Raw genomic sequence first — 19,375 nt, 5'->3', positions numbered from 1 at the left:
TGTTTGTGGGGGAAGATTTTTTGCAAGAGAAATTCTCCATGGGAAATTTTTCGTGGAAGTTACCTTCTATGAAGTGAGGGTATTTCTGGTATGATTTGGAAAAACGATCAGAAATTAAAGCCTATTTCAAATTAAAGTATGTAAAGATGAATTTTTCAGGAGCAATAGTCCACAATAAATTTTCTGGAGGGAATTTTCAGCGACGATAGAATTGTCTGGAGATTTTTCGGGGGGGGGGCTAAATTTACGTGGAAGGAAATTTACAAGGAGGAATTTTCATGAAGGGAGGGAATTTTCCATGGGAAGAAGCCGGATTTCCCGGCAGTGTTTGAAAAACGATCAAAAATAAAAATAAAATACATTTTTTTTCAGCTGAAAGCAAGGAGTCACATTTAAACTTAAGACAAATACAATTTTTTTCATGTATGAGGCCCCCCTCAATCCCTCACTTTCTACGCTAAAGTTTATATTTTGACCCAGTTTTTTAAAAGCGGCTCCTGAAACACAAGGGCTGTTTAATTTGAACAAAATACTTTTTAAAAGTACTAAAATTATTTTAGTCTGAATAGCGAGGTATTGAGGAGAGAAACCTCCCCATATACAGAATGATTTGTGTTCTTTTAAGATTTAAAGTTGCTCCTTACTTTGAGTCGAATTTTTTTTTTTTTTTAATACATGATAAGACGGCTGTCACGAATCATAGACTTTTCCCTTGGCAAAACTTGAGATTTGACTTTTTACTATTATTTTTTTTAACTTCAACCAGAAAAAAACCCAGAGTAAATAAAATTAAACAATTATTATTATATTGAAAAACTGCCACACAATAAGATTTTTGCTGCAAAAGGCCATAGTAGACTAGCAAATTTATATAGCGACGAAGACCACACTGCCTTTCCATAACAAACAAACACAAAGTAGAAACAATAGGGAAATTCTTTTCAAGACAGTGGAAATCGATTCAATTGTTAAAAAATTTAAAAAAAAAATTTTCTTTTAAAGTTTTCTTTTAAGGTTTTCTTTTAAGTTTTTTTAAAAAAACATTATTAGTTTTTTCGTTTTGTGTCTTTCTCGTGTTGAGCTGAAGACGGCCCTTGGACATAGGGCCGAAATATCCACTGAATCGATTTCCACTATGTGGAAAAGAATATCCCAATTGTTTCTACTTTGTGTTTGATTGTCAAATTTATATACCACTTGTTTTTGGAAGTCCATAAAAAGAGAAATAGGAAGACTACTTTCCTATAAATCTATGGTAAAAGGTGTTCTCTATTTTCATTGGTATTTATTTTCATTACACTTATGACTTTACTTTTTATGGTACTTGGTATTAACCGAGTGAAATATAGCTATCGCAAATTTTGTCGGTCTGTCGTTCTGTCTGTCGGTCCCGGTTTTGCTAGTTTAGGCACTTCCAGATAAGCCAGGACGATGAAATTTGGCAGGCGTATCAGGGACCAGACCAGATTAAATTAGAAATAGTCGTTTCTCTGATTCAACAATCATCTTGGGAGTGGGGGGACGTTTAATTAGAAAAAGTTAGAAAAAATGATATACTCTTAACTTACGAACGAGTAATCGGATCTTGATGAGAATTGATATTTAGAAGGATATCGTGTCTTAGTGCTTTTATTTCAAACCCCGACTGGATCCGGTGACATTGGGGGGAGTTGGAGGGGGAAACCTAAAATGTTTGAAAACGCTTAGAGTGGAGGGATCGGGATGAAACTTGGTTGGAAAAATAAACATAAGTCCTAAATACGTGATTGACATAATCAGAACGGATTCGCTCTTTTTGGGGGAGTTAGGGGGAGGGTTAATTCTGAAAATTAGAAAATGAGGTTTTTTAACTTACGAAGGAGTGATCGGATCTTAATAAAATTTGAAATCTAGAAGGATCTTGTGCTTCAAAGCTCTTATTCTAAATCCCAAACAGATCCGGTGACATCAGGGGGAGTTGGAGGGAGAAACCGGAAATCTTGGAAAACATGAAAATTGAGGTATCTTCATCTTGCGAATGGGTGATCAGACCTTAATGAAACTTGATACATAGAAAGATTTTATGTCTCAAATACTTCATTTTTAATTCGGATCGGATCCAAGGACATAGGGGGCTGGAGAAGGGAAACAGAATCTTGGAAACCGGATATCTTGGATAACGCTTAGAGTGGAGAGATCGGGATGAGACATGATGACAAGAATAAGCACAAGTTCAAGATACGTGATTGACATATTGGAAAGGATCCACTGTGTTTGGTCGAGTGGGGGGCGGTTAATTTAGAAAAAGTAGAAAAAATGAGGTATTTTTAACCTGGGCACGGGTGATCGGATCTTAATGAAATTTAGTAATTAGAAGTGTATTGTGTCTCAGAGGTCTCATTTTAAATTTTGACCGGATTTGATGACAGTGGGGGGAGTTGGAGGGGGAAACCTAAAATTTTGGAAAACGCTTAGAGTGGAGAGATCGGGATGGAACTTGGCGAGTAGAATAAGCAAATCTCGTAGATACATGATTTACGTAACTGGAATGGATCTGCTCTCTTTGGGGGAGTTGAGGGGGATCCAGTGCTTTGGCGAGTTTGGTGCTTCTGGACATGCTAGGACGATCAAAATTGGTGGGCGTGTCAGGGACCTGCACAAATTGACTTGATAAAGTTGATAATCGTTTTCCCCCATTCGACCATCTGGGGGGTTGAAAGGAGAGTAAAAATTAGTAAAAATGAGGTATTTTTAACTCACGAGTGGGTGATCGGATCTTAATGAATTTTGATGTTTAGAAGGACCTCGTGTCTCAGAGCTTTTATTTTAAATCCCGAACGGCATTAAGCCTCTGATTTTCTCAGAATTTCGCTAGAGCACATGCCATATGAGCACTTGGCTCTTCCGGCCTCGTTACAAGTGCCATATGAGCTCTTAACTCTTGTTCATTATGGAGAGATTAATAACCCCGCCCTTTGAAGACCAGGAAACAACGAGAAGCTTCTGGGTTGCACTTATTTTTACAAGTAGCCCCTCTGTTTATATACCACAGTCGTAGTAAGGGGTGGCGGTAAGACAGACTACCACAGTAAAGGAAAAAGTTCTTAATCCACTGTAAAGGAGCTCTAATCTAAGTGAATTGCGTAATTTTGGGAAACTCTCTCAGATGTAATCATAAGGCTGTTTTGACAACTGTGAGGTATTTGTGATATATTTGTCTGAAATATTTATTTTTCACATGTGCACGAGGTATATCATTATGCTTAACTTTTTTAGATTAAAATAATTATCTTTGTTTAAAAATGGGAATTCGCCACATTTTTGAAAATAGGCAATAAAACAAAAATTAAAGAGTGCTACAGATTAGTTTTACTTTTTATTTTTCCCATTATTGGCATGCATATGGTTGCCTAGATTTACGGTCAATTTACCTATTAATGCATCTGGTAGTGTCTAACTACCCATTAAGTTAAAGCATATGGCTAATATATTTTTTTTTCTATTTTTCACTGCATTAAATATTCGCCTTATATTGCAATGAGCTTTAATATGACAATCATCATGCATCTGTTGGGTATTTTTTATGCTATTTTCAAGGTCAAATTAGTTGAGACCATATGTCTTGTACTTCCAAAGTGCGTTCCCATTTCCAGTGCCATGGGACGGGTTATTGCACTGATTGAGACCATTTGAGCAGATGACTGTTTTTGCGTTTTTTCAGCAAACTAAAAGATAACTAGAGATTGAACAGTTGTTATAATTTGCGAAAGGTCATTAATATGTTATGCATTTTATAAACAGGTGTACAAAAGTGTTTTTATTCTTCAACGGAAGAACCTTCAGGAGTCCACGCCAGTCTTGCAGTTTCACGAGTATTTTTCTATCTGCTGGAGATGAGGGGTAAATGCCTAACGCTAATGTTTATAATTCTTCTGTTCGATGTTGTAGCACCTTGAGAAATTGATCATGCTTCTACACAGCAATTAACAAAAGTAACTAAGTTTTACTTATGGAAGTAAAGAGTGAAGTTTAAACTTAAAACTAACAAAATTATTCCTTTACAGATTATGGAAAATACATCTACAAAAACTTACTTAAATAAACTGACTAGTGACATTTCCCAATATCTGTAGAATTCTGAAAACTAGCAGTTTACTGAAAACTGAGCTTGCTTAAGTTTTTTTTAAGAGAATTGTAAGTATATGCGAAAAGCTGTCGATATCATGGTTGGTGAAGGACTATTGGGAAATTTCTAGATTACAGTTCTAGAAACAGTTCATGGCAACGAACTGTATACCCATAAAAAGTTACGAGCCTGAGAAAATTTGCCTCATTTTAGAAAATAGGAGGAAACACCCCCTAAAATTCATACAATCTTAACGAATATCACATCATCATATTCAGCGTAACAGAGAACCTTGTTGTACAAGTTTCAAGCTCCTATCTAAAAAAATGTGGAATTTCGCATTTTTTGCTAGAAGACAGATCACGGATGCGTGTTTATTTGGTTTTTTTGTTGTTGTTTTTTCCCGGGGGTGATCGTATTGACTGAGTGGTCCTAGAAGGTCGCAAGAGGGCTCATTCTAACGGAAATTAAAAGTTCTAGTGCCCTTTTTAAGTGACCAAAATATTGGAGGGCACCTAGGCCCCCTCCCTTGCTAATTTTATCCCAAAAGTCACCGGATTAAAATTCTGAGATAGCCATTTTATTCACCATAGTCGAAAAACCTAATGACTATGTCTTTAGGGACGAATTATTCCCCCGCAGTCCCCGTCGGAGGGGCTGCAAGTTACAAACTTTGACCTGTGTTTAAATATAGTAATGGTTACTGGGAAGTGTACAGACGTTTTCAGGGGGATTGTTTTGGTTTTGGGGGGAGAGTTGAGGGGGGGGGGGGGGTTACGTGGGATGATATTTCCATGGAGAAACTTCTCATGGGGGAAGAGAATTTTAATGAATGGGGCGTAGGATTTTCTAGCATTATTTGAAAAAACAATGAAAAAATAAATATGAAAAGTTTCACATGAGGTTTTGTGGTAAAAAATGGCAAAAACACCACTTTAATGTAGTTTATCAAGAAAGGGGGGGTCAAAACCTTATGTTTATTGTTTTATGAAATGAGAAACTGACTTCGCTATAACTTTCATTCCATGGTATTTTGGCCCTCTTTCGGCAAACATCGATGTTTGCCCAAAGCAAAGGCAGAAATGTCGTTTGTCAAATGCAAAAATTACCACCTTACTGTAGGACTATCTAAATTATTATTTAAAACAGCACTCGATATGACATCTTATTTCAAAGAGCCCTCTCTCAAATTTCTATGACCATTGGTCAGATATGATTAATCCTGATGGGTGGGAGAAGAAGAAAAAAGGAGACATCAGTGCTTCCAATGGAAAAAAGTGATTTTCTTGGTTGTTCGAGCGGGGGGGAGGACGTAAATATGTTGTTTTTGGGTATTCGAACCTACTGACTTTCGATCTGGCACTAATGTCAAGGGGGTTGCCATTTTTGAAACAAGAGTTACCATCCCAGAATCACCACCAAACAAACATTTTTCCTCACCAGAAAGTTCCGTTCAGAATGGGTTTTTTAACTTTTGATTACTATAGGCCGCGATTCGCTCATTACTAGGTTGCAGCTTTTGCTGCAGCCATGATCAGGGTGAATTTTGAGATTTTTGAGCACTGACTCTTCTATCTCAGGTTTGATTTTTTTTTCGTTAATTTTGTAAATTTTATGCAAGGAATTTATAATTTAAAAAAGGTAAGAGCAAATATTGTTCTAAATCTATGCATGGGGGAGGATAATTTTGTGTTTTTCTATTTTTGGTATAAAATATGATGAAAAGTTTTTTCAAAAATTTAAGGTATGGGAGGGGGGATTGACAGAGGAACAAAATGCAAGAAATGGTAATATAAAGTTGCATGTGTCTGCTAAAAATCTTTTAATGGTAATTCATTATTAACTATTATGCTATTATGGTATGCTATTTACTTGTTATGCAGCGATTGAGATCATTTAAGTAGTTTACTTTTTTTGTGCTTTTTCAAAAAACTAAAAGAAAGGTTCATACCGAACAGATGTTATAACTTACAAAAGGCCCTTGATACATTATGCTACTTTACAAACAGATGTGCGAAAGAGTTTTTGGTTTCATTAGTACTAGTTTTGTAAATTTTGCCAAATAATTTATTTGAAATAAGTAGTAGCAATCATCTTTTGACATTTTACATTCAGATGTCTATTAATAGTCTTCCAAATTGGCATACCTATTTCAAGCACCGTGGGATGGGTTATTGTACTGATTGAGTTCATTTGAGCAGATGACTTGTTTCTTGGTACGGGCTACTGTTACTAACCTTATGATTTTTATTATGACAAGTTACTAGTAAAAGAATGTTCTTGGGAAATACCAAAATAGAACGTCCTAAAGAAATGCCTTTGACCCCCTGACAAGTTCCAGCGACCACCCTTTCCAAATCAAGGTGTTGAGGGAAAAATACAAAGGAAGTAATTTGTTTTTTTATTATGCGACACTAGCACGTTGACTGGGGAGGGGAGGAGATCGTTAGAAAATGAATCCAAGGTGGTTCAATATTGCGTGAAACGGCATTTGGTTACCACATAACAAAAAATTTGGAGTGGTAAAAATAAACATGTATGTCCCTTTTTTCTAAAAACCTCTTCGTGTAGGACTATATAAGAGTCTCGAGGGTAGAAGTTTCAGGGGTGTTTCCATGAGGGTAGTTTTTCTGGGGGCAAGTTTTTTATAGCAAATTTTCAGGGATTGAGGTTTTAGAGGTAAATTTCACTTAAGAATAAGTTTTCCTGGGATGAATAGGGACATTTTCCCCTATAGTAAACAAAAAATAGGTAAACAAGGAACATTTTGACTATAATGAGTAATTATTGCGTGAGAGCCCGGCCCCCCTTAATAAGGCCAGATGTAACTCTAGGCTACAGACTAAAGGTTAGACAATTGTATGGCGTTTTCTGTAGCTTACCCTATTTATTATGCTTATTCCTCATAAGAAAAATGCCTCTTATAAGCAGATCACAAAAATGTAGGCTAATCCCCCCCACAAAAAAAAACTAGCAACAAACTGGTAAATTTCTAGATAAGCTACTTTTTGCTATCTTGAAAAGAGGTTAGGTTTGGTAAATGAGACTTTCCGAGATGGGTCTACAGACTAAAGTATGTCCTGGGAGGGTATTTTGAAACACCTAGCAGGCTTATTTTATCACCCTTTAAATAATTGTGATTAAATAAAATTAAATTTTAATTAAATAATTGTGAATCTGCGTACTTACGTCAAAGCACAACTCTGTTTCTCAATTGATTGCCCCATCACGGTGTGGACTTCGATTCTTGGCCTAGAATCGAGGCATTTTTCGTTTCACTAAAATTCCCTGGCAGCGAAATGGTGACAATTTCTTTTAAACAGTAATTTAAACCTTTTTCTTTACTTTTCTTTCAAAAAACTTATGTTTTTCGTAGTTTTCTTGTTTCACCTTTCAAAGAATGCTTTTAAGCTTAAAGGTTGCATTTAGAGCTGACAATTCAAGCTGGAGAGCAGAAATAGATTTGACGCGAAGGTTTCTGACTATGATAAAGAAAGGGGGATAGTAAGCAGGCCCGTAACGTGTAGGGAGCAGGGGGATTTATTAGAAGTGGATTTAATGGGAACCCAATACTTATTGAAACTAGAATTTTTGAGGGTCAAGTTATTTAGAAAAACTAAAGTTTCATTTCTAATTATGGAATATCCTGAGCAGTGCCCTCCTCCCCCAAAGAGAGCAACGGTGTGCAATGGTGTGGGTAATGGTGATAATGCAACCACATCTGCCCTACAAGACTATGATGCAGGCTCTTTTCCCCTCCGCAACCAAGGTGGTGAAGTTGCCGGCCCATCAAGACCTGTGCCCTATGACCTTACGTACCCTGCATCTTCTGCACAAGGTGACACTGATATTACCATCCTTCACTTAAGAAAAATTGCAATTATTTAGAGTCATATTGAAATTTCGCCCTCGATATTTCTTGAAAAGCTTCTGGGATTATTATATGCATTAAGGGTAAAAACTAAATTTTAATGCGATATACATTCGTCAGTGTATTAGAAATTTGAAGATCCAAGACTCACCTCTAGTTACAGACTATTAAACACACAGTCGTTTAGTTCAATGCTGTTTTTGGGGCCCCCTGGCCTTCAAGGAAATAGGTTTTTCACCACAATGAAAATACTGTATTCTTTTAGCAATTAGTTTTACTGTTGAAAGGGAGCCTTCTTTGGAGAGGGGGAAATGAGGGCATTGCCCAGTGGGCTTTTTCATCATAATGAAAATATCAATTCTTTTTTAAAGAAAATATCGACATCAACTCAAGGGACATGTACCCTGGGTCTGAATAATGTATTCTTTTTCACAGCTTAAAATCATAAGTGTTTCAAAGGAATAAAAGAATTTACTCTTCTACAGGTATCCATTGCTGAGAGGAATGGATCAACCAGCTAATCATCGATTTCTTTGGCGAAGATTCTTCACCAGTGGAAACTAACACCCTCCCGCAAGTATTTTTAAGACTGATAATTTCAATGGGAGAACTCTATAATAGCCGATGCGTAAAAAGGAGACACTCTGCCCCCATGCATGAGCTAATTTCTGGCTCCTTGTAGGATACCCTCACCAAGACCGAACGGGTACTTTGGCTCAATTTATGGAACAATATCTGGGTTTTAAGCCTTTAGTTGGTAAAAAATCCTCAACATGTCCGAACGGCTACACTGACCCGTCAAAAATTTTCAGACTAATAATATGTTCTTTTTCAACCTAATATAAATTCTTTTTCAGGATAAAATCACAAGTGTTTCAATGGGCTGATAAGCTCTTATTATTTTTTAGATTCAAATATCAACACTATCAACGACCCAAGGCGCTATATTGAGAGCATATTGTCGCCACCATCACAATTTGGTGGCAATCTATGTACAGGCCCCATGGAAAGTGATTGCGAAGGGAAAGTGATTGCGAAGGGGAAGAAGGGAGTAATATATTCAGTAAGGAAAACGTCCATTGAATTGGTGAGACACTGGGTATGGCTTCTTTACGAGCCTGTCAGTGAGCCAGATGCAATCGGGTATTTTTATGGCACTTGGTATTAACCAAGTGACATATAGCAATCGCAAATTCTGTCGATCTGTCGGTCTGTCTGTCTGTCGGTCCCGGTTTTGCTACTTTAGGCACTTCCAGGTAAGCTAGGACGATGAAATTTGGCAAGCGTATCAGGGACCGGACCAGATTAAATTAGAAATAGTCGTTCTCCTGATTTGACCATCTGGAGGGGGAGTGGGGGGCCGGTTAATTCGGAAAAAATAGAAAAAATGAAGTATTTTTAACTTACGACCGGGTGATCGGATATCAATGAAATTTGATGTATAGAAGGATATCGTGTCTTAGAGCTCTTATTTTAAATCCCGACCGGATCTGGTGACATTGGGGGGGGGGATTTGGGAGGGGGAAACCTAAAACTTGGAAAACACTTAGAGTGGAGGGACCGGGATGAAACTTGGTGGGAAAAATAAGCACAAGTCCTAGATACATGATTGACATAACCGGAACGGATCCGCTCTCTTCGGGGTAGTTGGGGAAGGGGTTAATTCTGAAAAATTAGAAAAAATGAGATATTTTTAACTTACGAACGGGTGATCAGATCTCAATGAAATTTGATATTTAGAAGGATATCGTGTCTCAAAGCTCTTATTTTAAATCCTGACCGGATCTGGTGACATTGGGGGAAGTTTGGGGTGGGGAAACCTAAAATCATGGAAAACGCTTAGATTGGACGGATCGGGATGAAACTTGGTGGGAAAAATAAGCAGAAGTCTTACATACGTGATTTACATAATTGGAACGGATCCGCTCTATTGGGAAGGGGGGTTAATTCTGAAAAATAAGAAAAAAATTATGTATTTTTAACTTACGAAGGAGTGATCGGATCTTCATGAAACTTCATATTTAGAAGATCCTCGTAACTCGAATCTCTCATTTTAAATCTCAACCGGATCAAGCGTAATTGGGGGGGGGGCAGTTGGGAGGGACCGGAAATCTTAGAAAATACTTAAAGCGGTGAGATCAGGATGAAACTAGATGGGAAGAATAGAAACCTGTCTAAGATACGTGACTGACATAACCGGACCGGATCTGCTCTCTTTGGTGGAATTGGGGGGCGGGGGTAATTTTGAAAATTGAGGTATTTGTAACTTACGAAAGGGTGACCAGATCTTAATGAAATTTGATATTTAGAAGGATCTTGTGCTTTAAAGTTCTACTTTTAAATTCTGACCAGATCCTGTGACATTGGGGGGAGTTGGAGGGGGAAACCGGAATTCTTGGAAAACGTGAAAATTGGGATATTTTTATCTTATGAATAGATGATCGGATCTTAATGAAATTTGATTTTTAGAAAGAATTCATGTCTCAGAGCTCTTATTTCAAATTCCGACCAGATCTTTTGACATTGGGGGGAGTTGGAGGGGGAAATCTTGGAAAATACTTGGAGTGGAGGAATCGGGATGAAACTTGGTGGATAGAATAAACAAATGTCCTTGATACGTGATTGACCGAATCGTACTGGATTCGCTCTCTTTGGAGGAGTTGGGGGGAGGGGTTCAGTGATTTGGCGAGTTTGGTGCTTCTGGACGTGCTAGGACGATGAAAATTGGTAGGCCTGTCAGGGAGCTGCACAATTTGACTTGATAAAGTCGTTTTCCCAGATTCGACCATCTGGGGGGCTAAAGGGAGATGAAAAATTAGAAAAAATTTGGTATTTATAACTTACGAGTGGGTGATCGGATCTCAATGAATTTTGATATTTAGAAGGACATCGTGACTCAGAGCTCTTGTTTTAAATCCTGACCGGCATTAAGCCTCTTATTTTCTTTTTAAATCAATCTATTGTTTTATAGAATTTTGTTAGAGCTCATACCATATGATCTCTTGGTTCTTAGCTCTTCTCGCTTCGTCACAATTGCCATATGAGCTCTTAGCTCTTGTTTTCCTATTCCAATCATTTGTCGGGTTTTACGTCAAGGTGAGACTATACTTCCCCTCATTATTGTCCAATGTGTATTTCAAGATTCTATACCGAATTAAAACTAAAACATCACTTGAGGCACTGCTAGCGTCCTGGGTACCAATCTGTGGAGACGGTTTCGGATGACAATGGTATTTTGCGTATCAAGAGTTTTTAGAGTTTCCTCTTACAGAGTGACAGTGAGCTATTTATGATGTTTTCAAGAGTAAAAAGTTATTCGAGGACAACCAGCCACCTTCTCTGCCCTTTGTACTACCTGCACCCGTTACCTCCAAAGACATCTGATCAAAATCTTGGCACAGCTGTTTTGTTGAAAATAATTAAAAGGTTCGGTAAACATGTCTGCAGGGAAGTAATGACCCTTACAGGCCACGGGATGAGAGCCGTAAATAATACGAAGTGGTAATTGTTTAAACATATATTTTATAATCGAAAAAGGGGGCTTGTGCAAAATCGAAGAAATGGATAAAGGTATTAAATTGAAATTTTCAGGGAATGCAGAGGCGGAGGTCGAACTAAATATAAAAGCACTATGTTTGTTCCTGGTGGTCAAAGTGACCGTCTGCATTATCTCAGAAGCAGCTAAGGGTATTACGTTTAAATTTTCAAGGAATACTGATGGAAAATTGAACTAAATCAAAATAAACTATTTGCATCGAGGTTGTCAGAAAGATATATCTGCACTGTCTTTGGAACAACAAAGGATATTAAGTTGAAATTTTCGGGTAGTGTTTAGGGGGATGTAGAACTATATCAAAAGCAATGGAAAAGCGATGGAAAAGGCGAGGCGAGGTCAGTTATCAATGCGGTGTTGCAGTTCTGTTTCAGAATCTTAAAGACAGTTTCAAAGGAAATATTAAGGCAAAGCCTGGAATATTCTCCTATAAGTAGCTTTGTAGAGACGCATATCCCTTTGGTTCACGTAATAGGAAAGTTCAAGAAGAGAATTTCTAAGGGTATGGTTGGGATTGTTCTAAGTGATTTCTACCGTTGGTATTGTGACTAAATTGTTCTGAGAGGGCAATTTCCAACCTGTGCTAAGACGGGGCTAGCCTGCAAGTATATATGGTTCTTACCAATGCATAGCAGTTTCAAGTGTTTTTGTGAGATTTATAAATTATTTACTTTCAGTTAAATAGATTGAAAATGGTGCGCATACTCTATTTGGCCTTTGATTGATCTTAGTATATGTGGATTTAAATAAAGAGCCTTTTGTTCGGGCATGTCTTGATGTAAATCGAGCCTCCGATTTATTAATTCACGAATCTATCCGCTATGCCGCACATGCGCGTGAAGCATTTCAAAATCTATCTCAATCACTACTATCTCCATCAGTCACTTCCACAGGGGAATTCGCTGCTATGGCTGATACCCTGCACATATTAGTTATAGTATGAGCGATCGGTCTTCTATTTTAACATCCTCCCAGCCTAAACAAGACTTCGCAGCTTCCTGATTTATCATGAGCCCTACTCCCTGTCTATGAACCCCATCCGCCCTGCCAGAGTAAAAAAAACTCTATATAATCTAATTTCATCTTTTCTATCCTAGGATTTGAGTTTTCAAAACTCCTAATAAGTTCAGTTCAAAGTGACTGTTTCTGTCAATCAAAATGTGAATACGATAGTCGTTTTTTAACGTCATAACATTCAAAGTTGTTACTGGCATATTCTTTTGTTATTGAAATTATTATGGTCCCACTAAAAGTAATTATCCCAAAACCAGTGGAGGATCGAAACTAGCATTGTTTTCTCAGGTCTACCCGAAGTACTCAAGCTGACATAGAACCGGAAAGCAAGAAGTCCCTGGCATCTTCGGTTGAATTGAGGCCTTTTGCAATCCTGAGCCCATCTTTGCCACAAAATGGTTTTCTACGCTTTCCGATGCTCTTCTTTCAACAAGAGTCGAAATTCTGCACAGACAATCTCAAGCCTATTACCTCCTACTAATTATATATACATTAACCCTTTCAGACCTGAACCAAGAAGGAGTTGCGTAAAAATTCTGAAAATAGCAGAGAGTGATCCTGGAGGTTCAACTAGAACAGGTTTATTTTTTTTTAAGTTTTATTTCATTCCATATCCAAAATGTGAATGGTTACCATATGGTCACGTCAGGTATATACAGATACTATTTTAGGTGAAAATTTGTGAAACAGTTGCGATCTGAGTTCAAACACAGTCGAACTTTGCACTTCGAACACATGATTCGACTGGTTCCACCCCTAACGCACTTCTCATAGCGACACCTTCCCTTTTCAGTCGTATCCGGGAAATGCGAGGTCTGGTCAAACCTCACTATTTCCGAAGGCATCCCGTCTCGCGAGGTAGTCATATTGCGCTTGGTCACTGATAAGGATGGTCTTCCAACTCGAGGACTTTGAGATGTTTGGTTCTTACGCCAGTAAGAACCAACCCACGAGCAATGTCCATTTTGAATTACAGCAGAGACATGTGCTGAACATTGATCTGCTTACACTGTCGGCGGTGTATCAGCCAGGCGTTGTTCACAGCCATGTCAAAGAAGTAGTACACAATCCTCATATACCATTTCTTAGAGCGAATGTCAGTCCTGTAAAGCTCCAGGAACATTTCATCAAGATCTACGCCCCCCATTGATTTGTTGTAGTCACGGACGATTCGGGGGCGATCAACTTCGACGTATTTCCGTGTTATGCCATCCCATCTCTGACACTTATCAATTGGGGTGACTGAACAGTATGAAGAAGCCAAATGGACTGGTTTGTTGTCATACCATTTTACTACCGATACTTCTGAATGTCTTTCAAAACGGAAGTCCACTGACCCTCGTCCTTTCTTCTTCATGTTGGCGTTGGTATCTAGAACAGCGCCCCTCATTCTGTTGCTGCGTATTGTACCACATGACTCGATGCCATGTTCAACCCGGAACTTGTGAATGAGATCGATGCCAGTATAGAAGTTATCAAAGAACAACTTGAAGTTCATGAACCTTGGCGGATTTTCTACAAGCCGAAGGACAACGTCAGTACCTTGGCCAAGTTCAGAAATTTCAACAGCTCCTTTTCCTGTATATATCTCTATGTCATACACTATTCCGCTGATGCCGGCTCTCGTGAAAACCTTTACACCCCACGAGTGGGGCTTGTCCTTCAAGTACTGTCGAAATCCAATCCTTCCTTTGAATGGGATCATCTGTTCGTCAATACTTTGGATCTCTTCGGGGTCTATTTTTTTCAGATTCTCCCTGAATGCGTCGTAAAGTCTTCCGATCTTGAACAGTTTATCATGACCAACCTCCCCTTTCGGTATCATTAAGGTGTCATCGCAAATGTGGAAAAAAGACCTCAAGCTGATGAACCTATCTCTGCTTATGGTATCAGCCACCGGGGAATATCGTATTCCATTCTCCCAGTACATTCTAACAGCCGGAAGTTTGAGAATGCTCATAAGCATTTGAACTCCAAGAAATCTGCGCAGCTCTTCAAGGGAAAGTTTCAGAGCAAGATTCTTCTTTCTCATGGCATTCAGATTCGTTTGGTCCACAATGTTTGAAAGAATGTCTTCTGTGATAAACATTCGGAAGAGATCAAGGGGCGTTTGTACCTCGTCATAGTGTGGCATAGAACCCTTCCATGTAATATTTCGAGGTTCGGGCTCCGTTTTTATCCACTTGTATTGCTTTGCCTCCTTCGCTACCTTCTTTTTTGCTACTGGTTTTGCCGTGACCTGAGGAGCATCAGTTGGAGTTACTAGACCGGCCACTGCTTGGGAAGGAGCATTTTCTTAGCTCTTGTAAGGACAAAGGGTTCAGCAGGTGCAGTAACTGTTGCTGACTGTATTGCAGAAGAAGCTGACACTGGTGCTGATGATGTGCTTGAAGAACTGTTTGACGCTGTTGTATCATTCAAGCCCGGGAGAGGCAAATCGAATTGATCCGTGTCATCGCCATTGTCTAACTCGAACCTGCCAAGCATTGCTAAAGGGATGTCTTCTGTGTGGTCGATATCCTCTTCATCTCTTCCATCTTCATTGCCATAACAGTTGAGAGAACGTAAAGGCTGAAATTCTTGATCTGGATTGTCTGGTGCCCAGTTTGGGTCGTCGTCGTCGGAAGAGATATCGAGATCTGAATCACAATCAGGTATGAATAAAAGCCTTGCTGCTTCTTCTGCAGTCATTTTCTTGGTAACTCTTCTACTTCTTTCCTTGATCAGTCTCTCTTCCAAGGGCTTGGGACCATGACCTCTCATAGAGTCAGAGCTCGTGCTTGGATCAGCTGAAAAGAAATTCAAGGTAAGTGCATCACTTAATAATAACAATAATAATAGTATATTGCAATAAAATAGGCCATTGGCCTCAACACTTGCCTGAGGCATCCCACAAAATAGCTTTTTTACCCTTGTTTCAGTAAAAAGGAGGAACAGAAAGAAAATGTGCCTATTCCCGATTATAAAAAGGACTTGCTGCCTCATTTGCTGTACAAATCTGCCTAGGTATGTTTTGGCACTGAATGCCTGACGTGACCATTTGGTAACCGATCGTTAGCAACCTTGTTTGTGGCTAAACTACTACTCAGAATTAGACTAGTGATATCTCATTCGAAAGAACGCATTCTTAGCTACAAAATAAGATAATAATCAGGCTCTGAACTTACCAGAAACGTCCAGGTCATCGAGGTCGAAATCTGCACCTTTCCTCTTTTTCGACATTTTATGTTTTGTCTAAACTTGGACGCTCGCTCGACCGCTCGGGTAAAGCCTTGAGGGACAATAAATTCAAACGCGACAGAGTCAAGCAAGTGCTATCTAGTGGAAAAGAAATCACGGTTGTGACTTTGTCGAGTCCAGAGAAAAAAAATAGGAGGCAAGCGGTATCCGTATGGTGACCACAGGCATGAAAGGGTTAATACAAAATACCCATACATGAGTACCCATAATAGATAACTTAGCTTGGAGGAGGATTTTCAGCCCATGAAAGCCCACCTAAACAAAAAAAAAAACATAAGAATTATCCATTCATCAGAACCCAGTACAAATACTGTATCGTTTACAAAGCTACAATTTTCTCGAGGGCCACCACTCCTCAAGACTACCCTGCAGCACTGTTATCAGTCAAAGTTTTCTTTAGGAAAAATTCGTGAAAGGTGTACTATTAGACTATGCAAGCAGGATTCAGGATTTCCCTGCTGGGGATAAGGATGGAGAAAGGAACTCATGACGGAGTTGAGACCCCAAACCATCTTACAACAACAGAACAGATCTATTCTTTTTTACCATGTTTATCCTCATAAAAGCATTCGTTGGGTTTTAGTAATTGCATTAATAAAAATTTCATAAAATCCTTTTGGTTATTCAAGATCCCCCTCCCCCACAAAAAAACCATAACTTAAAAATCATGGTCTTAAATATAACTTCATCTTCAAATATTATATTACTATCTGCAAGCTATAACGAAAAATATTGTTATTTACATGTTTCTAAAATATTTAGAAAAATACGGTCAAATAAAATTTTGAATCTTGATTTGCTGAGATTCCCAAGAATAATATCATTATATATATATGATATATTCAGTTTATTTTCATTAGCTTTTTCGAGTCATCTAGATTAATACCGTGATATAATTTGACTTTTGTTTTTTATCAATGCTTTGACATGTTAAAAACACTGTTCAAAGAACAATAGTTTTAAAGACATTGAAAACCGAAGTCGGTTGAAGCGTATTCCACTGAACGCATTATGTAGAGGCCCTAACCTAAAGGGGAGAGGGTGTCTCAGATTGTATATCTACTGGGGTAATAAAAGATATTAAATTGATTGACATTAGGGTTAATATCAAAGCCGATTTTTAATTTTACATCAACAAGAGTAAAAAATTTTGTTAACTTATGAAAAAAGGGAAAAAATGAATATAATAAAATAACTAATAATACGAATATAAAATCACATACTAGTGAAGTGAATATTAAAAGAACATGTAATATAATAACAGAAAATGTGTAGCATAAAAGAGTAATAAAAAATAGTAAAAAATATAATAAATGTAACATAAATAATAGCAACATAAAGATATTTTGAAAATCAAAGTCAATCATAGTTAGAGGGAGCAGGGAAAAACAGAGACACCCTACCCCACAAAATAGCGTCTGTAGTAAAAACTAGACAAGATTTTGATTAATTAGGTTTTCTATGATTTTCTCTAAGAAATGCGTAAATTTGAAAACAACAAGCAAAAATTAAACCAAATTGACAAGAAAACAAGAAAACAACAACAATTAAAACAAAAATTTGAAAGTGTAAATTATCAGTAAAGCAGAAAAAAAGCGCGATTTATCATTATACAATATCTGAAAGATAAAAGTTACCTGCTATTGACCATAGGTTGCCGCTTTAAATTTAATACAACTTTACTATTTGTAGTCTAAAGCTTGTAATAAAAATATTTGAAATAAATACCGATCAATTTTACGTGGTGAGTGACTAAAAATTCACGGAGTATGTACCAGAGAAGTTAAAAAGAAAAAATACACTATTTGTTATGACAGACTCTGCAAACAGCAGAGAAGTTAAAAAGACTTTTTGACTTTTTTTACTTTTATTTGCATAAGACAAAAATAGAAACAATCGCAGATATAAATTGCTTCTCTAGGTAAAAATTTTAATTTTGCTAACGCGTAGCGATTAACCACATAAACATTCGTAAAGACATTCTAAATTAATAATAATAACAATAAAAATAATAACAAAAGCCGTAGATAAATGTTCCTAGAAGCAGCCTAGACTAATCAAAATAATAATGAAAAAAGAAAAAAAGGAAAAAAAAAAGACAATCCCCTTCTCTCAAACACCCACAGGGTAGCAACCACCGTCCAAATAAAACTCCATCCACCCGAACCCCTTCAACCCGCTTCTTTATCCAGCCTTATAGCCCCCATGACCTCCCCCCCCCCCCGGAAAAAAGAAACTAATTCCCCAACAAAAACTCTTTTAATCTTTTTTTAAAACTGTTAGAGGTGCTCAGACACCCAAACACTCACAGGAAACGGATTTTACAGAGAAGGGCCAAGATGCTTCTAAGTAAAACCAGATCTTACACCATTTTAAATATCTACAACCAAGTTATCACGTTTTCTTGTATCATGCTCACGAACACAACTTCTGAAACGGTAAAACGCATTAAAAATTCCTGGTCTAAATTATCCACGTTATTAAATACAATCATTGCTGCTTGATAGTCCCTTATCTGTCCAACATTGAGCAGCCTTAGAGACTTAAAGTATGCACTGGTGTCTTTAACATTTTTACGTACTTCCCAATTATTCTTGCTGCTCCAAACTAAGCATCCGCATTATATACGGGTAGATTATTGCAAAATATATCGCACAAACAGCACGTTCCGGCAGAATATGCTTCAGTCTTCTGATGATACCAACTCCTCGCGCAATCATGGCGGAAATAATGTCGCTTTGATACTTCCACAAAAGATGAAAATCAATATGGAAGCCAAGATACCCTAGTGATTTAATTTGTACAACAGGCTTTTCACACAGTTGGACTTTACCACTTGCACCAATAGAATCAATCACTCTACAGAATGTCAGTAAAAATGCCTTCTATACATTCATGCACAGTAAACTTAAACTCGTAAACACCTCCAGTTTTTTGAGAGCAATGTTAGCTTTTACTATTCAATCATTGATTGATTTTGCAAATATTTTTAGCGCAGTATCATCCGCAAAAGAAGTAACACGTACATCCTCCAGATAAAAGCGTATCATGTCCATGTAAACTAGGCCCAGCACAGAGCCTTGAGATACTTCACAATTCGCAGCAAAAAACGATGAGACTACGTCATTCAAAGCGACTTTAAGGAACATGCCGTAAAGATAGCTCTCAAACCATCTGAGACAAACTCCATTTATTCCAAGACTTCTCATTTGATGAAACAGTACTTGGTAGTCAAGCGTGTCAAACGCTTATAGGTACGTTACCTGAGTTTAGTGCACAATTAACACTTTGAATCAGGTGCTGTGAGGCGTGCGTTGTGGAATAACCCTTACGAAACCCAAGCTGTGTCTGGCTCAAAAGCCCACTCATCTGAAGGAATTTATAGAGCAATTCACGTGCAACTTTCCTCTGTATCTTTGAAAAGATAGATAGAATTGATATGGGTCTCCAGTTTTATAAATCTGCATTGCGACCACGTTTGTGAAATGGAATGACCTTCGCCACTTTAAACTGCACCAGAAAACTTTCTTTTTCCAGGAAAATATTAACGATAAAAACTAGACAGGGAAGAATTAATCCTAAAATCGTTTTT

The 19,375-nt window shown here is 37.8% G+C and overlaps 1 protein-coding gene across 1 annotated transcript; it reads right to left on the bottom strand.

Annotated features, from left to right (window-relative positions):
- Nucleotides 1-13,513: 13,513 nt before the first annotated feature.
- LOC136034338 (piggyBac transposable element-derived protein 3-like) lies at nucleotides 13,514-14,632 on the bottom strand. The gene has a single exon (XM_065715471.1). It carries the CDS (start codon nucleotides 14,630-14,632, stop codon nucleotides 13,514-13,516), a length of 1,119 nt encoding a protein of 372 aa, XP_065571543.1.
- Between the last annotated feature and the right edge of the window lie 4,743 nt (nucleotides 14,633-19,375).

This window comes from Artemia franciscana, chromosome 13 (assembly GCF_032884065.1).
Source record: "Artemia franciscana chromosome 13, ASM3288406v1, whole genome shotgun sequence".
Lineage (NCBI taxonomy): Eukaryota > Metazoa > Arthropoda > Branchiopoda > Anostraca > Artemiidae > Artemia > Artemia franciscana.
This window is presented reverse-complemented; position numbering and strand designations above follow the sequence as displayed.

What these genes read in the sequence shown, in the direction of transcription:
- LOC136034338 (XM_065715471.1), bottom strand. Translation starts at nt 14,632, where the DNA reads ATGTTTATCACAGAAGACATTCTTTCAAACATTGTGGACCAAACGAAT.